Raw genomic sequence first — 23,009 nt, 5'->3', positions numbered from 1 at the left:
CTCCCGCTACCCCACCCAGCTCATCTGTTCTAATAAATAAGATCGTGGGGAGGAAAAAAAAAAAAAAAAAAACTTACTTTGTAACAGCTTTAAATTTTGCATTTGAGAGAAATCTTCCCCTAAATAAGTTACATTACCCATGACAAATCAATATACAGCATATGGTAAGTCTTAAGACATTTCTACCAACCACCACGCTGTAACCGTACAGAAGTCTGTCCTCTCACAGAAAAGGTGTGTACAGGAGCTCGAGGGTAGAAGTGAACTGCAGTCACACACGCACGAAGCGTATCCCTGACGCAGGGCACACGCACACCGGGAGCCGCGGGAGCTCGGGCACCTTTTCGTCCAGGGCCTTGTGGTGCTCGAACAAGGACTTGAGGGCTTTGAGCACCTCCACCTCGCTGGACACGCCCGCCGGGGACTGCGCCTGCCGCTTCACCACCGTCATGCGCAGCGACCGCTCGTGCCGGGACACGAGGCACTCCAAGTGCTCCAGCAGCAGCTGGTGGGACAGGCCAAGGCAAAAGCAAGTTGAAAGAGCACTTGTGATTTCACACTTCCCTTGGGGGCAAAAACCCCTTTTAACCGCAAGCCAGGCCAAACACGAATCCCTTCAATTCAGTCTAAAATGAGGGAGCCCCCCCACCCCCAGAATGAGTTAAAACCGCATTAGTTCTCATCACGACCCAAACATGGTCTGAGCGTGCTGAGCTCATCCGTCAGGGTTGACTCCACGGGGAAATGTTGACAGAGAGTTCAAAGCAGGTCGAGCGGAAGCACCCTGAGTCTACAGGCAGCAGCCGTGCCCCCCAGGCAACCCCTGCCAGCGTGTGGACGGCGAGCGCGCGCCTACTGACCCTGGTGTTGTTCCGCTCCGCCTTCAGTTCTGCGATCTCTTCCTCTCTCTCCAGGAGCTGCTCCCTGCAGACGTTGAGCTCCTTGGTAAGTGTCGCGAACTCCTGGGGGGGCGGGGCAGCAAAATGGGAGGGGGGCAAGGGGTCATTAGCCTCCGCACCCGCCCACCACCCCCAGAGTCCTGCAGGCACACAAGCTCCCTCCTTGTGACCCGCCCGAGTCCCATGTGTTTTCGAGCACGGGGTCTGACACCCAAGGGGCCAGGGAGGTTTTCTGGCGCCTCGCAGATATGCAGCTCAGAACCTTGGCTGAGGGGAGAACGCCAGGCCGCGGAGGCCACTGCTCGCCTCCAGCCTCCTGTCCTGCCTCAGCCAGCTCCTGGAGCCTGTGAAGACCACGGGCTTCGGGCAGCCCCAGGAAGGGGCTGACAGCCCCCAAAGCTGGTCCGTTAGCCTCAACTGGCTCAAAGTCAACCCAGTGAAACGGACCTCTCACAACTGCTGGCAGGCCCGTGAGGCCAGGGATGCGGAAGATTTATGTCTGTACTCAGAGAACTTTCTGGGGCAAGTGTCCCTGAGGGGATGCGGTTCCCCTCCCTGCTGTGGGGTCGCTCCCCACAGTACTGAGCACCGCCCTGGGGCCCGACGCACGGGCAGGCTCCAAGAAGTGGACACACACTCTCTGGTCAGTTTCTCAATAGGCAAAACTCTTCGGAAATAAGTAACGTCTTCTGTCCACAAATCTCCGTATTTCTAAGAGTTTTCTCTTCAAAGGACAAAGGAGGGAATAAAGGTTCACTTAACAATCTGACATTCAAAGTCCAGAGAGTGGTTGATTTAAGCAACTCTAGAAAATTAACTAACAAGTGGCATACTTGAAGTCCATTTGTAAATTAACCCTTTGCAACTCAGAGGGAACTTGACCGCGGAACGCACAGCATTTCCGGCGATCCGACTTCGCAAGGCTGGCGCACAAAAGCCTACAGAGCCACGACAGAACCGAAACGGGCTGACCCGCCAACGCCAGGGCTTCAACTGTGCAGTTCCACCTCTACCTGCATTTATTCCAGTAAACGCATTGGAAAATCTTCTGGAGATGTGCAACAATTTGAAAAAACTGACAGATGAACTGAGTAGCCTAGAAAATGTCAAGAAATTAAGAAAGGGGCGCCTGGGTGGCTCAGTCGGTGAAGTGTCTGCCTTTGGCTCAGGTCACGATCCTGGGGTACCAGGACTGAGCCCCATGTGGGCTCCTTGCTCAGCAGGGAGCCTGCTTGTTCCTCTCCCTCTGCCCCCTGCTCCTGCTCCTGCTCTCTCTCTCACTCACACTCTCTCAAATAAAATCTTTTCAAAAATTTAAGAAAAAGGGGCGCCTGGGTGGCTCAGTGGGTTAAAGCCTCTGCCTTCCGCTCGGGTCATGATCCCAGGGTCCTGGGATCGAGCCCCGCATGGGGCTCTCTGCTCAGTGGGGAGCCTGCTTCCTCCTCTCTGTCTGCCTCTCTGCCTACTTGTGATCTCTGTCTGTCAAATAAATAAATAAAATCTTTAACAACAACAACAACAACAAAACATTTTTAAGAAAAAGGCATGTCATAAATGTATAAAATATATATAGGTACTAGCCTTTTTTATCATTTGCGGCCATAAAATGTGCAAATCTACTACAAAAAGTTAAATTTTATGAGAGTGCACGCGTGCAAGCACTCCCCGTCCCATGCCCGGAGCCGCCCGCAGCCGAGAGCCACGCGAGCCCATGCTGGCCGCGGTCTTCAGTCACGTGCGCGTGGGCGGCTGCGGTCCACGCGGTGCTCGCGCGCAGATCCCGTGCCACCTCCTGCGGCTACCACGGCGGCTGCGAGAGCGGCAGGAATCTGCCGGACACTCGTCCTCTCCCGTAAGCAGCTCTGTCCTCCAGTAACTTGTGCGTCGCAGTCAGAGGCGACGGCCTATGCTTCCAGCCAGTCTGTTGTTTACTGCAATCCCAGAAGCCCGACCACCACCCCACGGCCCGTACGAAGTGCCAGTCACTAGTGCTGCTGGGCGCGCTCCCAAGAGGCAGAGCAAGTCGAGACGCCCCAGGAACGAGCAGAGCGTGCGACCCGCACCGCACGCTATGGCCTGCCCTGCAAGCGAAGATGAGCCTGGGGGTCCATGAGGTCTTCACTGCAGCGGCGCTGGCCGGCACAGAAAGCTCGCACTTTCCGCGAAATACGTTCTGGTCCTGCAGAGCAGATGCAGCCGAGCCGCAGAAAGCGCACCCACACCCTCCAGTACCCGTCTTCAAAACAGGGGGAAGTCATTAGGGGACACCTTCAAGCCGAAGGAAGGGGATCACAACGTGATTGTCTCTCTCACACACACACACACACACACACACGGCTCTCTACAGACGAGGCTGCTCCTGCTCCAGAACCCTGACAACTCTTTACTTCCGTGTGTCAAGGCAGAGCCACAAAGAAAGGACAGTAAAACTAAATGAGAACAATCCAAACATGTCCTCAGACCTGCCCCGGGTGGCGTGGAGAGCCGCCCCGTCCCAGAGAGCCAGCGGGCACCGGGGGAGAAGGCCTGGCCGGGAAGCGGCGTGGAGGGGGCCCTGCTCTCCCGTCGGCTCCTGCTCTCTCCCGAGCCGCAGACACTCCTTTCCTATGTGCCAAAGTGAATTAGGCCAAATACTCTGATTTCCATCTCCTGCTGTAAATAACCAGCGACCTTCAATGCCTAACACCGAGAGATCTGCATCTAGTCACCGAGATCTCGCATCAGAAAATACCGCTCGTGTTTAGGTGAAAGAGAACCTGATCCAAACCAGTCCTGGTGAGATCCGAGATCACTCACGTGGCGGGCAAGTCCAAGGGCGGGGGCAGCGGGGGGGGGGGGTGTCGGGGTGGGCTCGCCGGGCCGGGGCCTGGTGCCGCGATCTGGGTCAGTTCACTGCTTTGCTGTCCGACGACGTCGGGGGCAAGGTTTATCGTGCTAGCCGATCCCTCTCTCGGTCACTGAACTAGGATGTTTTCTCGTGCCCGCCTTCCCTGCTTCCCTTCTGCTCCTGTTTTACCACTTCCTGTTTCTCTCCGCGATGTTCGTGTGTCTGTTCAAGCATTTACACAGACTCACTCTGGCCGTTGCTGGCCTGCAGATGGAGGAAACGCATACTTGCGTAGGTGCGGACTCGGAGCGTCGGATCTGGTTTCCAGCTCAGCCTGAGCAGCTTTTCTTGCTGGCGCGTCCCTCCCTGCCTGGTGTCCAGCGGCTGCCCCTCTAGGCGTCCCAAGGCCCAGAGGCCAGAGCTAGGTTTCCACGGTGACTGAGGGTTCCTGCTGCCTGTTCCTTACAGACGATGTGGATCCCATGAGAGAGTCACCAACAGTGTGGCCCAGCCCAGGCAGTGCTTCCCACCCTCCCGAGGCCCACGACTTCCTATAAAGCCCCAGTATACCAGGGACAGAGACCTTCCGTGGGGAGCCTCATCTGAATCCAGCGCCAAACAGCGAGTCTGATTTTAGTTCTAGTTCCTCTGGACACATTAGTCCCTGCTACCCCCCAGTGCAGGAGCCAAGTTTCCCACTGTCCCTGCACGCTTGGTGCTTGGAGCGCCGCAGGCCAGGAAACCAGGCCAACTCACGCTGACCACACACTGGGTTTCTCTTCTGTTTCTGCACTGAAGGGTATTTTTCTCTCGTGGGGGCCTGGCTATATATTTGGGCTGATTTCTTTCTATATTTAAATTTTACCTTTGCACTGCTGTTTGCGGATGAGCCCAGTCAAAGAGTGAGTTTGGGCTGCACAAGGACAGGCAGCCACTGTCCATTCCAGAGCTGGCCGCTCGTCCGCTCTAGTGCAACACAGGACAGGCGTGCCTGGCCCCTTCAGGGTGCTCCTCGCAGTGACCCCAGTGTGGTCAGCGCTCCAAGCGGGAAACGCCCTGGCTACCATGGGAGCGGCGTCGGGTCATCTGTGACGGGAGGTGGCCATGTGGCCCCAGAGGGCCGCCGGAGGAGAGGGCGGCACGGTGAATCCCAGACAGGAGCCGCTGTCTGGCAGGGGAGAGCCTCTTCACAGAAGCACAAAGGTGTCTGGTAGTGGAAAAGGGTGTCCGTGGGCTGCGACCCAGGCGCTAAGCAGGACAGGGTGAGGGAGGCTGGGTGGGGGCAGAGGTGACACGGAAGGCCCCCGCGCACCACAGTGAGGAGTCCGATTTTATCCCGAAGGCGCTGGGAGTCGTCCATCTACAGACTCTGAGGGCCCTGAACAGGGAGCCCAGGCAGTGCCCGACACAGAGGGCGGGCTCAGAAGGGTCGGAGGAAGCCCTGAGAGCCGCGCTGGAGCGGGGCCGGAGGAGGAGGAGAACAGCGGGAAGCCGGCTCCAGGCCCACAGCTGGAGAGCTGCCACGGCCCTAGGAGACACGAGGGTCTGAATCAAGACCCGTGTCAGAGAACCTGAGACCAAGACAGAGTTTTCAAAATGGAACACAAGTAAGCAACACACCACTTGTCGTGCCCTTCACCAGTTTAAAGGATTCCCTGTATGGGGCAAGGAGGGGAGGGGGCACCCATCAGGCACGGCCCTAATGCAGGCAGGCCAGGGCGCAGGCGCTGGCTGGTTCCAGACAGGCTGCACAGGACAGCCAATGGGTCCGAGAGCGAGCAAGGCCCGGGAGGGCTCCTGAGCTGCGGCCGGAGCAAGGGACGGACAGGCAGCATTTCCTGAGGACGGCAGGGCTCTGGGCCGGGCGTGTGTGGAAGGGAGCTCGGACAGTCCAGTCCAGGTTGTGTCCCGTGTGGGGCATTAAAGACAGGCCGTGGCAGCATCAGGTAGACAGTGTAGCTGCTGGGGTTCCTGGGGATGGCGGCGGAGGCGGGAGGGCAGTCGCACTGCGGGCAAACCACGCGGTGCTGAGCGCAGGGACATAGAGGTGAGGCTCAAGGAGGTGTGTGATGCCGATCACGTGGGACATGAGGCGCAGCGGGAGCGGCCGGCGAGCAGGAGGAAACCAGGAAGGGCCCGAGTCAGGCGTCCAGTGCTCCCCGGAGGACAGTCGCCGGGGCCGCTGATGCTCACCGAGAGGCGGGCCCGCTGAGGCGGAGGGCAGCAGGGGCCGTGGGCGGCTGTCCCGGAGCAACGGCGGCTGGAGGCCTGACTTGCACAGGAGTCAGCAGAGCATGGGAGGAGCAGCAAAGCCTTGAGTCAGGGGTGGGGGGTGAGAGAAAGAAGAAGATCTGGGTCCAGAAAAGCCCTCTGTGGTAAGAACCCAGGGGAGAGGAGGACTGACCGGGCGGCCACTCTGAGCCCCTGGGAGCAGAGCACGGGGGTGGCGCAGAGGGCGGCCCGTCCTGGGAGTGCACGGCTCCTCCCCGGGGAGAGGAAAGGCCGCCCAGCAGAGACCCAGACCAGTAGGAGACGTGCGGTGGGCGTTTATGGGTGTCCTCTGATCTGTCCCAGCCTCGCTGAAGTGAAATGCAGACAGGACGGGCAAGGACTACTGGGGAGGCGGCGGGAGAACTGCCTGGGGGAGCGGGGCCCGGGACCAGCGAATGTGCACAGAGAAGGCAGCACTGGGCACAGCATCCTGCCCACTGAGGACAGTGAAGTGAAAGCCGCCAGGGGCTAGCCAGGCTGTGCTGGGATTTCAGGCAGGAGAGGAAGGAGGGCCACGAGAAGGGCAGAGGGCCACTACGCAGACACCCTGGTAGGGTCCTGGACTGTGGGTCCAGGAGAGTTGAATATCACTGTTTTATTTTTAAAAGCCTTTCGATTACGAACAAATCTCACTGGCTTTGAATGAAATACCTAGTCAAATCATAGCAAGCGGACATGGGATACTGAGAAGGAGTGAAACGGTGCTCCAAAATTCTGACATGCTCTAGCCACGAGGAGCTGACCACCACAGAGCCTCCCAGGTGAGTCCTGTGTCCCCGCCTAGCTAGGAGGGGCCCATCACTCCCACGGCCCCTGGCTAGAGAAGCTGGTCACTCCCGAGCCCCCGGCTAAGAGGAGCCCACCATTCCCATGCGCGCGAGTTAGGAGGAGCCGGTCACTCCTGAGTCCCCAGTAAGGAAGAGGCGGTCACTCCTGAGTCCCTGGTTAGGAGGAGCCGGTCACCGCAGAGCCTCCTGGATCATGGCCGTGGGGGGATCACCTACCTGCCTTACCTGCACTTAGCTACAAGCCCCTCACTGCAGACCCCCACTGGCTCACTTTTCCTGTAACTCCTCCTTCATCAAAGCAAGTCTGAGTCTGAAGTCCCTGATGTTTTTCATAGATCCCAAACTGTCTTTTGTTCACCTATGAAGAGAATGTATTTATTTCGCATCATTTTGGTTCAATGTAAGTGTTTCTTACAATTAATTCAACAGCCCAAACCACTCTACAATACACTGCTTTGGCGATGGTAGAAAATGAATTTCTAAGATTTCACAATTATGCTTACTCAAAGAAAAACCTTTCTCTTTGGACAAAAGAATTCAAGTGAAAAAGTATCAACCAAATTTAAACTTAGGAGTTCAGATAAACATTCGACAGGAAATTCCAAAGTTTAAGATTCCAAAAGCATGTTCGTATGTGGACCATGTTTGCGCTCCCACTGTCGGCAGCACCAAAGGCAGCAGAACCGGCCCCAAACGCAGTCCACGAGTGACCCGCCTGGTCAGCACCACTTTCTCCTCTTTAGAAAACAGGTTTACTTAAGAAACATGGCAAGCTGAACATAGGAAAGTGACTTCTAGTTACTAGGATCAAAGTCTGAAGTATTTCTTGGAAGGGAACAGATACGCCCATCCCCGGAGTTCTCTCACTGTAATAAAACAGAAGTCCGAGCAAAACAGATTCGTGCTTCTGTTTGACATTCCTCGGACTGTGAACCCGAAAAGCAACATTTAACCATGAGAATCAGGTTAAGAACCGGGTTTCACATAGTGCGTGAAAATGCTGGTGAAATGGTAGAAATGCTAGAAAGGGCGAATCCTTTCCGGACAAGAGGCTCAGACCTGGGGAACAGGTTCGGGTCATACAAGTCAGACACTACTGATCAAGATCCACACTCAGTCCAATTTTAAATGAAGTCCCCTGGCTCAGATGCGACACTCAGCTCCCAAAGTGACGAACATGGTCGTCCCAGTGGTTGCAGGAGGAGGACTCTGGGTAGAAAGCAGCTGTGAAGCCTCACCCCGCCCCCCAAGGTCCTGACCCCGCCCCCTTCTCCTGCCCTGGTCCCCTGGTCATCACGAGTTAGGAGTTAGTTACGTTTCCACAGCCTTTGGTATTGATCTCCACCACTGGCTCCATTTTATTTTTTCCTGAGTTTTTACTATTCTGCTAACCTGCTGAGACAAGAACAAAGCTTCACGGAAGGCAGGTAACACCATGTCCTTCACACGCAGGAGCAGAGCGCGCGACAGACAGAAACAGCTGATTTTGAGTAATCAGAAAGGAATACCTGAAAAACGGACTTGCCGAGTGGGCTTGGATTATTTTCTGTCGGTAGAAGCTAAAAGCATGCCAAATTTTGAAAAGAAAACTGGAAATTTATATACCAAAATGAATGAGCAAATCATAAGTTCTGAAACCCCAGTGTCTTATTAAAGGTATTAAAGGTATGCTCAGAAAGGTCATAGAGGGGGTGCCAGGGTGGCTCAGTTGGTTGTGTCCAACTCTTGATTTCGGCTCCGGTCCTGATCTCAGGGTCATGCGCTCGAGCCCCACGTCAGGCTCTGCGCTCAGCAGGGGGTCTGCTTCTCTCCTCTGCCCCTTCTCTCACTCACTCTCTCTCTAAAATAAATCTTTTTAAGATCTTACTTTATTTTTGAAAGGGTGAGAGAGTGCGCCCAAGCAGGGGGAGGAGAGGGAGAAGCAGACTCCCTGCTGAGCAGGGAACCCAACATGGGGCTCAATCCCAGAACTCTGGGATCATGGCCCAAGCCGAAGGCAGACACTCAACCAACTGAGCCACCCAGGCGCCCCCACCCCCGCTTTCTAAAAGGAAGGTTACATACCGTTGCTCATCCATGCACGTGAGGAAGCGGGAACACTGGGAGAGAAAGCAGGACTGTAGGATGGGGCTCACGGGCTCACTAGACTTACTTGGAGCCACATCTCAGTGCAGCGGCACTGGCTTTTCAAACACTGACTTGTACTTGCAAGCATCAAAATAAAATTCACAAGCAGTTAAAAAATTCCAATATATATAATTTATGTTTCCTTGTCAGTTTCTTTCAGCAACAAACACTGACAAAACTTCTGCTCATACTGAGTATTTAGTGATGAAATAATCAAGACTATATGCTTTGAATCCAAAAAAACATGGTGCAGAACAGTATTTCAAGCTGATCTCAATCTGGGTAAAAGCAACACGTGTTAGTACTTTCCGTATGAACACAAGACAACTGCAGACGGACACTCACCTAATGAAGGTCACCCACTGTGGCTGGGAAAGGGGGCTGGAAATGAGACTTTCAACTTACACTTTCTATTCAATTTTAAGTATGCATTTTCATCGTGGTGTTTTTTTTTTTTTAAATCCCTTCCGTGCTCCTCTCCTAAACTCGGGAGACTACAGGACCCAAGCGTAGCACTCACAGCCACGCAGACGCACGGCTCTCCCGGGAGTCGCTGGTTCTTTCTCTCGCTCTCCTACCAGTCCCTGCACCGCGGCTCCCGACCCCGTCACTTCACAGCAAGAGCTCTGGCTGAGACCCCAGCGATGGCCTCATCTTGGCTGGTCCCAGGCCGGTTCCAGTAACGCTGCCACCTGCCCCATGGGGAGCCCCGGCCTCCTCCCTCCCACTCTCCTGCCTCATCCCGCTCCCCTGTTCTCTGCTCACCGCACACTTGCTGGTGCTGCCATGGCTCCATCCTAGGTCCCCTGCCCGTCCGACACACCATGCCTGCCTGACCGGTGTCCGAGGCTGCCCCCGCCACCGCCACGCCCCGCCCCACTACTCTGGGCAACTGCCCACCTGCCCGCGGCACATCTCCATGTCTTCCAGGAGGCTCAAATGATCTTCCCCAAACTGAGGTCGTCCGTGCTCCGGTCCCTAGCGTGCTGTCCGCCCTGGCGCAGTGCAGGCCCGCTTCCCTCCAGCCGTCCGGGCCGGACACCTGGGCACATGGCCTCCTTCCTCGCCCCCCATGCTGACTGACGGCTGGCTGCCCCGACGCTACTCCACACGGCGTCTTCTGGAACGTGTCCTTGCTCTGGAGGGGCGGCTCCCAAGGCCCCCTCTGCAGGCTCTGCCGGCTTCTCTCTCCAGCCTCCTTGCTTACCACTTTGTGCCTCGGGCACAGCATATGGTCCCAACTCCCCCATGGTTCCCTGAACACGTTTTGTTCCTGTGCTGCTTCTGGACCCACGGTTGTCCCCCGCCGCAGACCTGTCAATCGACCAGTCTTCCCCTGACCTGCTCCCGCCACCGGGCCAAATGCCCGTCCGCCCTGGAGGTTTAATTTCTGGCAGGAGGGGGGGGATATTTATTTTGTCTTTTGGTTTTTTCTGCCCCCTCTACAGGCCCCTTCAGTGCTCAGTGCCCAGCAGCGAGGAGGCCGGGCGACGGTTCACCGGCACGGGGCCGCTCCGAGGGGCCTTGGGAAAGGGCCCCCGGCAGGGCGCACGAGGACACACGCTCAGAGGAGCATCCTCGGGTCAGTCGCCATGACTCCGTGCTGGGCAGCAACTCACCTCTCCGACCACACACCGGTCTCCACGTCCTCCATCTCCGATGTGGGGGGGCAGCACCGGTGCCCCACCCCAGCGCACAGGCCAGACAACTGAACGAGCACCCCGTCCCCGTGCCGCCCCCGAGGGTGCGCCCTGCTCTCGGCAGAAGCCAGCTGCTCCACAGACGCGGGCGGGAGGGGCTTCGGGGCTCCGACTCCCTCAATTGGCCACACGGCCGAAAGGAAGTCCCTGGGACACATTCAAACGTGAATCCGGATCCCCACAGCATCCACACGCGAGAGATGGGAGAAGAGCACAGCGCGCTCAGCGCGTCCGTCCAGAGGGCGCCCTGGGCTCCCAGCCGCCCCCCACGCCCCACCCCCCACACAGACTTTTCCCGAACAGCGTCAGCTCTCCAGTCGCGCTTCCTGCGTATCTCGCCCTCAAGTTCTTGGAGCCTGTGACCCCCTCTCCTCACAGCACCCCACGGACTCTTGGGGACCCCGAAGCCGAGCAGCACGGAGCTCCTGCTTCTCGCCCGCACTGCGTCCTGGGCTTCGTTGGTGGGGACAGAGGTACGGCTCCTCGCCTACCCATGGCTTTTGGATGCACGTTCCTTTGCCCCTTACTTCCCTTGATTAAGGACGGGAGTGCAGAGGGTTCGGAGCCGGTTCTGGGGACGCCGTCCTGTCTGCGGCCGCTCGGACGTGCGCGCCTGTGAGCGCAAAGGCCACCCGCCGCGGGCCGGCTGCGTCCGCGCTGCCCGCGCTCTGCCCTTGCAAACGACGCGGCTACGGGGGCGCTCCCCGCCACCTGCCCATTCTGACCCTGCGCCTGGTCCACCTGCGGGACAGACCCTTGGAGCGGCCTCCTGGGGCCCGCTCCCCCCACCCCTGGGCAAAGTGAATAAATAAATCTCAAGGAAAACAACGCTGTGAACCTCGGCAGCTTATAAACCACCAGGGATACAGATCGCAGAGGCCGCGGACTCCGGCTCCGGCCGCTCTGTTTACTAAAGTAAACGTTATTCCGGCTGGGGCTACACTCCTCTAACAGGCTTCTTTTCTACGTCCGGTTACATCACACGGATGTAAAACATCTCCAGGAGATTCCTCGACTATGTTCTCCGCCCTTCTTTGCTGTGACAGCTGCTCACCTGTGCTGAGCCATCTGGGAACCCCAGACACCAACCACCATGTGGGCACCCCTCGTGCCTCCCGAGTGCCCTCACTGCAGGACGCCAGGCAGATGGCGGCTCCCTCGCTCTCACGCCGCCAGGCTCGAGAACCACCTGTGCCAGGATGCTGGTCGTCTCCCTCCCCGCTGCGGCAACGCCACCAAAACCTGGACCAAATAAACATATGGAAGTGACAGCAAGTGTCCTTCCCCCACAAATGGCCCTGCTCCTCCAGTCACCTGCTGTTCCACTGGCCCCCGATGCACCCAGGCACTGCCCCGTGGTTCACAGGCTCACGGAGCTGCTGTGAGTCAAGGTGGGCCGGGGTGCCCTGAGCTGGCGACACCTCCAGCACAAGGCAGCCATGTCCTCGCTTCCCGTAAGCACTTCAGCTGTGCAAAGAAAGCCTTGATCGACTCTTCCATATGTGATCAGACACTCTGAGATGCTTTGGGGACCTTCATTAAGTTAGGTTCTAGATGAGGAGCAATGTTCAGACACAGGCCCTCACAGCAACCCACAGGCACAAGTGCACAGCCAGGGCTGTGAGACAGGACCCCGTCAGCAGTGCCATGAGGCTGCTCAACTGACAGATGAGAAATTCTGACCCAGTTCTGGCAGGTGCGCTGCATGCAACAGGGTCCCCTCACCCTGCCTGTGACCACGGGGGCCCTGAGGACAGAATCCACAAGACAGTGATGGAGAGCGTTGGCCAGCATCTCCCAAGAGCCAGAGGCGACGGCAGAAAGCCCAAGGACAATGCATGGGAGGTGGGGGCGGCTAGCAGGCCGCCTGCTCCCCTCTGTGGACGGGGTGAGGCCCAGACACCAAGCTGGAACGGCCAGTGCTTTACCAGGGACTGCCGTCTGGGGCTCAGCAGAGCTGCCAGGGGGAGGACAAGCCCGCGGCGAGCCCCACGGCCACACAGGCAGCAGCACCCGGTGCCCGGCGGCCCGGCCAGCACACAAGCACTGTGCGGGGCAGGGCCGCAGAGCGAAGGCTGCTGGCATCAAGGACAGGGAACTGGAAACACCTTCTGATTCTCTCTCATGTACTTCTCAGAACAGGAACGACACTGCCTCCGAGAAAACCACATAGCCGGGCTGCTGGAAGTGACCCAAATAAAGCATCTGCTGCCCAAGGAAGCATCTCTTCCGCCTGCACAGCGCCTGCCCCTCCACACCTGTCCCTGTCCTGAGTGCCCTGTCCCAACACGATGGCCCTCCGCCAGTGCCATGGGTGCGCTGACTCCAGCCCTTGGTAGCCTCCGTCCGGTGAGCTCCCGCCCTCAACGCCGAGACTGTCGGCCATGCGGCTCCACAACCCCACGCCTCCTGCATCTGCGGCCCCAGCCCCACGGCCTCCGGGACACGGCCCGCGAGGTCTCACCCTGAGCTCAGTCACCCCCCCTCCATGGCGGGCTCTTCCAGCCCGCGATCCCTCCGCGGACAGCACACTCAGTTTACCCCCCTGCCCCTCGCGGCGCCCCCCGCGTCTGCTCGGGGGGAAGGAGCTGCTCCCCACACCCTGGCAAAGCGGCGGGCAGAGTGCAGGTGTCCCACCAGCCGGCGTGCGGGCACGGAGTCAGGGACATGCCACCGCCAGCAGCCGCTACTGCTTCGTGACTCTGCTCAGACTCTCGCGGCTCTGAGGTTCCCGCCCCACGAGCCTCGGGCACAGACAGTAGCTGAGAATAAATCCGAGGTCTTGGCACGAAACTCTGACCAAAGGGACCTCACTGGGGAACTTCTCTGTGGCTCTGTTATGCTTCGTCGATAGAAATACACGGACCTGAGAACGAGCAGCCCTTTGAGCGAGGACAAGGAAGGTCCCGAGCAAGATCAAGAAGCCTGAGACGCTGCGCCGGGGGCTCGGGCGACGCGAATACTCGTTTCCGTAACGTTAGATCTGCCCCCTGCTTTATGGCTTCCAAGACCTTCTCCTACCTTCTCCCACACGTTCTGCTCGGCCACCCTGCTAGACCCACACGCTACCTCAGTTTACAAATCAGAACACAGGCCCAGGCGGGTCAGGGATGGACAGAGGTCACCAGCTTACCAGGTGGCTCGGCGTTCACAACTCTGCACAGATGTTCTCTTCAGGGCCTGGCGAGACCCCAGGCCAAGTTCCCCCGCCGGCCGAGGCGCCCGAGCCCCAAGTGTGTGCGGGCTGCGAAGCGGCTTGCACAGACGCCTTGCGCCTCCGGAGCCCCCACTCGCTGCTGGCCGGGACCACCGCGGTGCTCACAGATCAGCACGCACTCCTGACACAGTAATGGCACCCCGCGCTCACGCAAGACCAGACAGTCTCAGGAGTGAAGGCCTCTGGCCGAGAGGCCATTCTGCAGGGCCCCAAGGCTTGATGTGAGGGGCGGGAGGGAAGCATGCTTAGCAGTGAGGGGTACAGAGGGGCTGGTCGTGACCCACCACTGGGACCCACCACCTTCCTCACACAGGCGCATGAAGCCCCAAGAGCTCTCCGTGGCTCCTTCTGTCAATCAAGGGTGACCTTGATACACAGTCAATACAGTTTTTTTGAAGATTTTATTTATTTGAGAGGGAGAGAGCGAGAGCAAGAGAGAGAGCAGGAGCTGGAGGGAGAGGGAGAAGCAGACTCCCCGCTGAGCAGGGAGCCTGACGTGGGGCTCGATCCCAGGAGCCTGGGATCACGACCCAGGCCAAAGGCAGACGCTTAGCCCCCCTACCAGGCTCCCCACATCCAATACTATTTCATCTCTGTTTTTCTTGAAACTGATAGCATTTTTATTTTTAAAAAAATTTTTAGGGGCGCCTGGGTGGCTCAGTGGGTTAAAGCCTCTGCCTTTGGCTCGGGTCATGATCCCAGGGTCCTGGGACCGAGCCCCACATCAGGCTCTCTGCTCAGCGGGGAGCCTGCTTCCTCCTTTCTCTCTGTCTGCCTCTCTGCCTACTTGTGATCTCTGTCAAATAATAAATAAAAACCTTTAACAAAAATTTTTTTTAAAGATTTTATTTATTTGACAGAGAGGATGAGAGATCACAAGCAGTAGAGGGAGGGAGAAGCAGGCTCCCCACTGAGCAGGGAGTCCCCAAACCACCCGTTTCAATCCTTATTTGCTAAGTGTCCTTTCTTTCTGCCCAGGGGAGTCGGGGCAGAGGGCGGACGGCCGTGACAATTCTCCCTGATCACCCAGCCAGGCAGTGCCAACACCGGCCGCGGCGCTAAACGACACTGCATCCTTCAGTTTAACAGGCACGACTGTCACTCCTCTTAGTCCCGCTGTTGCCATGTCACTGAGTTTGGCCATCCAGCCCATGGGCCCCCTTCCCGCCTCTTAGGAGCAGCGCGTGGCCCGGGGAAGCCGAGAGCAGCCGGCGCCGGCCCTCCCAGCCTCTCCTGGAGGTCAGGACGTCGCGGGCCAGCCCTGGGCCGGGTTACACGCTCGGAGCCTGACTGTGGACGGGAAGGAGCACGCGCCGGGCGCACAGGAAGCTTCCCCAGAGCCTCCCACAGACAGGCTGGGCTCTCCCGCCTTCCCGGAAACGCTGCCGGCTGCCCCGTCCTGCACACGTCGCCCGGGCAGCGCGCGGCGAGGCCGGCTCGCTATGCGACGCCGTCTATGCCCGCAGCGTGGAGTGTTACCCACTGGCGCATCGCAGGTCACACCGCCTCTGGGGCGGTGCCGCACACGGTGGGCACTCGGGACGCCGAGGACCGCGTGCATCGTAAGCATCCCTACCGCTGGGACCCTCTCGCCTACTGGCCGCAGCCCCCGCAGGGAAGCAGGAGGAGAAGCACTCTTCACCACAAGCAAACTCCGTGATGCGGCCCAGTGGTGACCAGCAGAACAGCGGCTGGCGGTCACTGCTGCGACACCATCACAGGGATGCTCACGTCGCCGTCCCCACAGCCCGTGAGGCTGCTCTGATGGCGGGCGGCCAGAGTCCAGGCCCCGAGCACGACGTGTGGGTCACAGCGCACGGGAAAGCCCTTCTGTGTGCATTAGCAACGCCGTGGCCCCCGTGCAGGCGGCACCAGAGGGAGGACCCCGGCGGACAGCCCAGCGCAGGACCACCTCACGGCCCGGGCAAAGCAGGGGGCAGAGGCCCTGCAGCGCCCAGACCTCTCTGCGCCCCGTTTCCTCCCCTGTAACACAGGGTGCCAGCTCTCCGGACGGTCTACCGTCTGCAGTACACGTTCCAGGACGCAGACGAGGCTTCGCGGAGGCGATCCCGATGCAGAGGCTGCGGCTGCCGCGCGGGCTATCGTCCTACTGCGTCTCCCAGGCAGCCGGCCCCCGGCCCCCGGCCCCCCGGCCCCCCGCACGAGGCAGACGCGCACGACGTCTGCTCAGTGAACGCGGAGCTGGTGCCCCCCACCCCCGGGACGGACGAGGACACTGGATGCTCAGGGCTGAGGTCACGAGGGAGACCCCGCACGCAAGCCCTGGGCTCAGCTGAAGAGACTGCGGGGCCGCCCGGAGCTCGGGGGCGTCGGGGCGCGTGGGGCACGGGCGGGAGCGGCCCGCAGACTCGGCGGGCGCGACAGTGACGCGCTGGGCGCCCCCGCGTGCCTGCTGTCAGCGGCCCGTCGGCGCGACGAGGGAGCCGCGCCGCCCGACAGCAGGACGCCGGGGGCACCAGCTTGCCCGCGGCCGCCCTGCAGCGCGTGTGGGCGGTGGCGGTGCGGGCACGGAGCGAGCTCGGGACGCCGCACAGCGTGTCTGGGCCATTAGCGTCCACGGGTGTCAGCAGTGGAGCCCTCCACGGCATACCACACGGCTCAGGGAACACTCAGGCTCGTCACAACCATCTTCCCCGCCACTTCTCTGTTTACTTCAGGGCACACAGGACACCCGGACCTGACCTGCCATCCCTGCTCCCCCACAAACTTCCCGCAGGGGCGTGAAGAGGTGCCCTAGCTTCGTAACGGCGCCTGACGATTTCAAGAGAAATCAATGCCTCGGGATACAGATGAGCCTCAAGGAGACCGCAACTGTCTTTCTTTCTTTTTTTTTTTTTTTTTAAGATTTTATTTATTTATTTGTCAGACAGAGAGAGACAGCACAAGGAGGCAAAGTGGCAGGCAGAGCGCGAGGGAGAAGCAGGTTCCCCGCCAAGCAAGGAGCCCGATGTGGAACTCGATCCCAGGACCCCTCAGCCCCTTAACCGACTGAGCCACCCAGGCCGCCCAGACTTCAGCTTTCATACACACATTCAACTTCAGCATGCCACTGCCCAAAATCAATTTTTATATTTCTGTTGGCAACAGTTTCAAACTACACAGCAGGAGGGATAATTAGCCCATTTGCAAAGCACAAAAACTTGAAAATGCAAGACATGCTTCAAGCTCCCAAATTTCTTTTCAGAGCAAAATGTCATTTCCTCCTCAGAATGAGAATGAGACCCTGACAGCCAAGAGTAAGAAGGCATGGGCGGACCTCGCCTGCCAGATGAACCACAATCTCAGCCTGCAGAATTCAGCCAAAAGCCGGCTTCCTAGCTACAGGGAGAAAACCTACAGAGTGGAAACATTTTGTCCACATCTCTGAACGAGCAGAGCCAGTGGTGACAAAGCTTAGCTGGGCCCCATCTCTGAGGGTGAAACAGGCACAGTTACCAAAGGCTCCAGGAGCACAGGCGAAACCAGGGCGGCCGCTCCACCCGCTGGAGGGGGGTGACTCGGGTGGGGGGGGGGGCAAGACTCCCGACAGTGCCTTTTTCTGGAGTTCTGACTGTTCAATCATGTACATGCTTCAGGTATTTGAAAACGACTCCAAAAGAATAAATCCAAACCCTAAAATTAGGAATAAACAGAAGCAAATGAACCTAATGGAATATCAAATTTCATACAATTATGTGACCAATTACTTTGCTTTCAACCCCATTATTCTAACTGTATAGTTTGTTTTTTTTTTTTTTTTAAAGATTATGTATTTATTTAAGGCGGGGGGAATGAGAGAGAGCGAGAGAGAGCATTGGAGGAGAGAGGCCAGCTGGGAAAGCAGACTCCCTGCCAAGCAGGGAGCCAGATGTGGGACGCGATCCCGGGACTCCGGGATTATGACCTGAGCCGAAGGGGGAAGCAGGCTCCCCACTGAGCAGAGAGCCTGATTCGGGGCTTGATCCCAGGACCCGAGGATCATGACCTGAGATGAAGCAGAAGCTTAACCCACTGAGGCACCCAGGGGCCCCAACCTGAGCAAGTTCTTAGGGAAAAATAGGCCTTCTCTAAATAGACACAAGAAGAAATATAAAGTCAGAAGAATCCTATTTCCGCATAAAAAAAATGAATCTGAGATTGAAAACCTTCTCACAAGGAAAGCCCTATACCAGCTGGTTTTGCCAAACAACTCTTCCAAACACTGAAGGAAGAAAACATCAGGCTCACACAAACCCTTCTGGGAACACACAAGGAACACTTCTACCTTGTTTTATGAGACCAGCACGAACTTTAACACGGAAACCTAACAAGGACAATACAAGAAAGTACCACTATAGACCAACCTCCCTCATGAATTAATCCTAAGCAAAATATTAACGAATAAAATCCAGCAAAAAGAGAATACACAGAGATCAAGTCGGGATTATCATCATGTGGCAAAAAAATTTTAAATTAAATCACCACACTAACAACAACAACAACAAAGTCACTTATCCCAAAAATGCAGAGAACACATTTAAAAAAACTTAATGTAATTAATTCATGATTTAAAAGAAAACCTTAGCAAACTAAAAACAGAGGAGAACTTTCATATTTTGATAACAAACATCCCAGTAAAGCCACAGCCGGTGTCACAGGCGATGGTCAGCCACTGCAAGTTCTCTCTCCGGTCCTGGGAGGGACACAAGGACACCTACTCTGCTCGCTTCTGCCCAACACTGCACTGAAGATCCGAGCCAAGGCAAGAAACCAGAAAAATAGAAATGGTTGTTGCACTGGAAAGGAAAAAACTTATCAAATGACAGCCCTGAGAGAATGAAAGGCAAACCCACAAGACTATTAAAAAAAGTCTGCCATTCATATATGTATTCAAAATAATACAAAGAACTCCTTCAAACCAATAAAGAACAAAGCAGACAACCCCATCGAAACATGGGCAAGAGGTAATTATTTCAAGAAGAAGATATCCAAGCAGCCCACAAGCGCACACAGAAGACCTGCCCCTGCGCATTCACCTGACGTCGGGCAGCAGCGAGCACAGCCCACAGCACACTCAGCCTCCCGCCCCGTAACGCCCACCAGACAGCTAAAATGCAGGAACTGACACCACCAAGGGTCGGACGGCCACGAGCACGCACACACCGTGGGTGGGGGACAAACACGCACTCACTCAGCGACACCGCCCCTCGGAGCACACGCACCGGCACCAACAAGCACCTGGGACTGCCCACGCCCAGCGGGAGGAAGAAACTGGTGTACGTCTGCGCCAGGGACTAGACCGCGGCGAGAATGAGCAAAGCTACAAGGGGCCAGACAGACACACGGCACAAGCACAGTGCTCAATGACTGTCTCATTTACAAGAGATCAGAGCACACCAACGCCATCGATGGCGCAAAGTCAAGACCACGGGTAAGCTTTGGGGCCCAAGTGCTGCGAGAGGGTCGGAGGGGGCTTCCAGGAAACTTGGCCACGTTCTGTCTCTCCGTCCAGGTGCCGCCTGCCTCAAGGCCTGAGCACCTGAGAGCAGCATTTGAGAAAGAGGAACCATTTAGTAAACGGTTCGGGGAACTTTGCTTGCTGCAGCGTTTGACGCAAGTCTGGTGGCGTAGTGCGGCGGACAGCTCTGTGAGCAAAGGCACCTGGACTGCCAGCACAGTCTGTGAGCAAGTAATAACATCCGTTAACAAACTTCGACGACAACACACTCAGAGAAAGTCACAGCGGGGAGTGTACATTTCAGAAAACTTTTTTTCACTTAGCGAACACGTGCTTGTGACCAGCACCTGGTTTCCTGGCGTGAACGTACCACAGTTTATTCTTCCTGCTGGGCAGGGGTAGTCCCAGGTGCTCTCAGGTGCTCAGGCCTTGAGGCAGGCAGTGGGGAGGGGAGGCAGGGAGCTGGGCAGGTGGGCAGGTGGGGAGGGGCTTAGTGGGTGTGGCCAGTGTTGCACTCTCCACTGAACGAAGAGCTTCCAGGCTACAGCACACTGAGCAGTAGCTAAAAACAAATCACGGAGCAGTCGTGGCAACCGGGGACAACATGGAACTCCTGTCCCTTCTGGCAGGTCACGTATGCTCCGTCTTCCAAAAATCGACCTGATCAAATACTTAAGTGTTTGATATGCACTTCAGTGCACGGCCTCAAATTACACTAAGACACATAACAATCATGAAACAAGAAAGCAAAATCTACTGAAAAGTTGACAAAGACACTAAAATCCGGTGGCGCATCATCTGGCCCATGCTTTCGAGCTCGCGGTAATAAAACCCAACCTGTGCAAACCACAGAACTGGTGAGGCTCGCACGAGAAGAACTGTGATGGTCCTCCGAGCCCACGGAGAGGGAGCACGGCAGCCCTACCGCCAGGCTATTACTGCTGAGGAGGAAATGCAAGCGTTTGGCTTATCAATCTTTCAGGAGAACCGACTGCAGCCAAGAAACGCATTCGGGCTAGCAAGTACTCATTCACCAACCGAGCACGGCAGCCGGACGGCGGGAGCACGAACGTGCGCTTCGGCAGGCCCACCTGGAAGGGCCACAAAGGCGCGGACTACGGCTGAGTCAAGTGGCACCCGGGCAGCTGCGAGCACCCAAGCACCCGGTGCCACTCGCCTTACGCTTTCGTGGGTGATGTTCTCTCCTCCCTGTCGTGACGTCCTCGCTCGGCTCCTCAAGAAGAGGCTTTGAAACACCAGTCAAACGTCACAGACTCAGAGGAACCATAAAAACACACAAGACACAAGAGAGGAAAAGCAGAATCTGTGGAGCTCCAGGTGCAAAGCATCCATACCTGTGGGAGCGCAGTGTTGAGCTGCCGCTGCAAGGAGTCTCGCTCGTGACCAACCTCGTGCAACTTCCCCTGGGTCAATGCCAGCGTTTCCTGAGTCTCTCTCAGCGTGTCCAGAAGACGGTCCTTCTCTTCCAGCATGGACACCATCAGTTGTTCGAAATGTGAATCCGTGTCGGGCTGTGATGGAGAGCGGGACCCATGACTTCCTCCTGGGGAGCCTTCGGCTTCGCTGATGGTCGGCATCACCTCGCACATCATCTTGAAATAAAAGACCCAGGCTCTAGTCATTAAGTGCAAAACAGGGGCTCCCGCAAACCTGCAAGTCTGTGTGACTAATACACCGAAGGCTGACAGGCAGCCTCTTTCTTCTCAGCTCTGGCTTTACTCTGAATATAAATAAGTGGGGGCAAAGGTACACCGGAGTGTGGAGTCCGCAACCCACAAGAGGAGCACATCACGGCGGGCAGTAATCCGGGGAAGGAGTAAAGACCCCGGAGAGTCCGCTCCCATGAAGAACAAACCCTGTGGCATGTTGTTTGCGAAGCCCTACTTCCCAGTTGCTGGAAACAAGTGTGCTTCTGTAACCCTTTTTTTTTTTTTTTTCCCTATTTCCCGGTGCGGGAGAGAGAGGTCGAAGCACATGCCGCCCAATCCTTTTTCGGGAAAAGCCCAGAAGGAGCAGAGAGCCCGGGAAACTGACCATACGAAACCCACCAGGCACCCTACAGGAATGTGTGCGGTCCGCTCCCGGAGGACGGACGGCTCCCTGAACCCTCGGGCCCCACCGGCCGAGCGCTAAAAGGAACCGGGCTCGTTCCGCGCCGGGAAAGGTGTTTTCCAGCGGCTGCAAGGTGCGGCGGTGCGGCACCCCAACTACGTGAGTTCACAGCCCAAAAGAGGGAAAGAAAGGAAACTCCGACGACGGACACGGAGCCGGTCGCTGCGGCCGCGGACGGCCAGGAAGGAAGGAAAAGTGAAAGGGGAGCACGGGGACGCTGCCAAGGCCGGCCCGAGAGGAAGGGGCGCCGGGCCGGAGGCTGGACCCCCGAGGAGCCGCTGCCGAGCACGGCGCGCCGGGCGGCGACACCACGACCTCGGTCCCCCTCGCACCCGCGCCGGGCGCCGCACAGTCCCCGGACCCCGAGGCGGGGAGGACCGCGGACAACGGGAGCGCAGCCCGGGTCGCGGCTTCTCTCGGGCACAGGTCCTCGGCCCCCGCGCCCGGCGCCGGGCTGACCGGGGCTGACCCGGCCACCCGGGTGACCGGGGCGCCGCGGTCAGCGGAGGGGGCGGCGCGCGGCCCCAGAGCCGGTCCCCCGGGGCGCGTCGGCCAGGGGTCCCGCCGGGCTCCCGCCCCCGCGCCCGGGGGCGCTGACAGCGAGCGCCGCGCACCCGCCGCGGGGAGGGGGCCGGCGCCCCGGGCGACCTCGGCCGCGCTCCGCCCCGAGCCTGCCTCGGTCTCCCGCTCCTTTACCTTGCTCGCCGGCGGGAGCGGGCGAGGAGGCTCCGCGGCGGCTCGCGGGCGGCTGCTCGCTCCGGGCGAGCTCGGGGCCCGACGACGGCAGCCCGCGCCCGCGCCCGCCGGCCCCGGGCCCGCAGCGCCGCAAGTACTAAGGCCGGCCCGCGGCCGGACACTGGCTGAGCGCGGCAGGAGCGGGCCCGGCTGCGCGTCGCCGGCGTCAACGTGCCCGACGTCGGGCGCGTCGGCGCAGCGTCAGCGCCGAGCGCCGCCGACCGGCCCCGCCCCCCCGGGAGGAGCGCCCCGGAGGCTGAGTGCGCAAGCGCCGCCCTCTCAGGTGGGCGGGCCGGGCCCCTCGAGCGACGATTGGCTAGGTGCGAGGGGGGAGCCACGCCCACTCCCGCGCCCTGGCCCCGCCCCCAGCCCCGCCCCGTCCAGGTGGGGGTCGTCTCGCTGTTGCCGAAGCTTGGCGAAGGCATCCGACCCCGGATCTCCCCTTCCAGCCGCGGGGCAAGCCAAAGGCCGTTATCGAACGTCTACTGTGCATCAGGTTCTGAGCCAGACCCTTACCAGACGCACGTCCGCACACCTTACAGGAGGGCGCGCCCAGGTGCGGGTCACCTGCGGGTGACCTGCGGGCTGCCTCCTCGGGGACCGGAGTCTCCTCGGGACCAAACCTTACAGGGCTCCGAAGGACGCGGTTCTGCGCGGGGCCCGCTCACCGAGGCTTACCTGCCGTACCTGCGGAGGCCCAGGTGGGCCGCGTTTGCTGTGGAGGCCCGTGGGCGCCGTGTGGGGAGAGCAGGCTTGGGAACCGGGAACGGCGGGTTCGACTCCCAGCACATGCTTGTCCCCGAGTGTGGAGCTGGGCAGCTCGGGGAGCCCACGGCCGCCTGTGCCCCATCTGCAGGGTGCGGAAATGACAAAGA

General features: G+C 58.5%; 1 protein-coding gene across 6 annotated transcripts in view; it reads right to left on the bottom strand.

Moving 5' to 3' along the window:
• PPFIA1 (PTPRF interacting protein alpha 1) overlaps positions 1-22,348 on the bottom strand; it is a 69,121-nt gene extending 46,773 nt beyond the window's left edge. For 3 of the 6 annotated variants that reach the window (XM_082749144.1, XM_082749145.1, XM_082749149.1), the window contains exons 1-4: positions 22,096-22,306; positions 20,622-20,879; positions 861-962; positions 341-505 (exon numbers count right to left, since the gene is read on the bottom strand). In XM_082749144.1, the coding sequence (XP_082605270.1) occupies positions 341-505; positions 861-962; positions 20,622-20,879 (525 nt within the window). In that variant the 5' untranslated portion in view covers positions 22,096-22,306. Of the gene's footprint in view, positions 1-340; positions 506-860; positions 963-20,621; positions 20,880-22,095 lie in introns of all 6 variants that reach the window. The other 3 variants (XM_082749147.1, XM_082749146.1, XM_082749148.1) reach the window with 2 other exon arrangements.
• Positions 22,349-23,009: the final 661 nt, after the last annotated feature.

The sequence above is a fragment of the Mustela nivalis genome, assembly GCF_964662115.1.
Source record: "Mustela nivalis genome assembly, chromosome: 9".
Taxonomy (NCBI): Eukaryota; Metazoa; Chordata; class Mammalia; order Carnivora; family Mustelidae; genus Mustela; species Mustela nivalis.
This window is presented reverse-complemented; position numbering and strand designations above follow the sequence as displayed.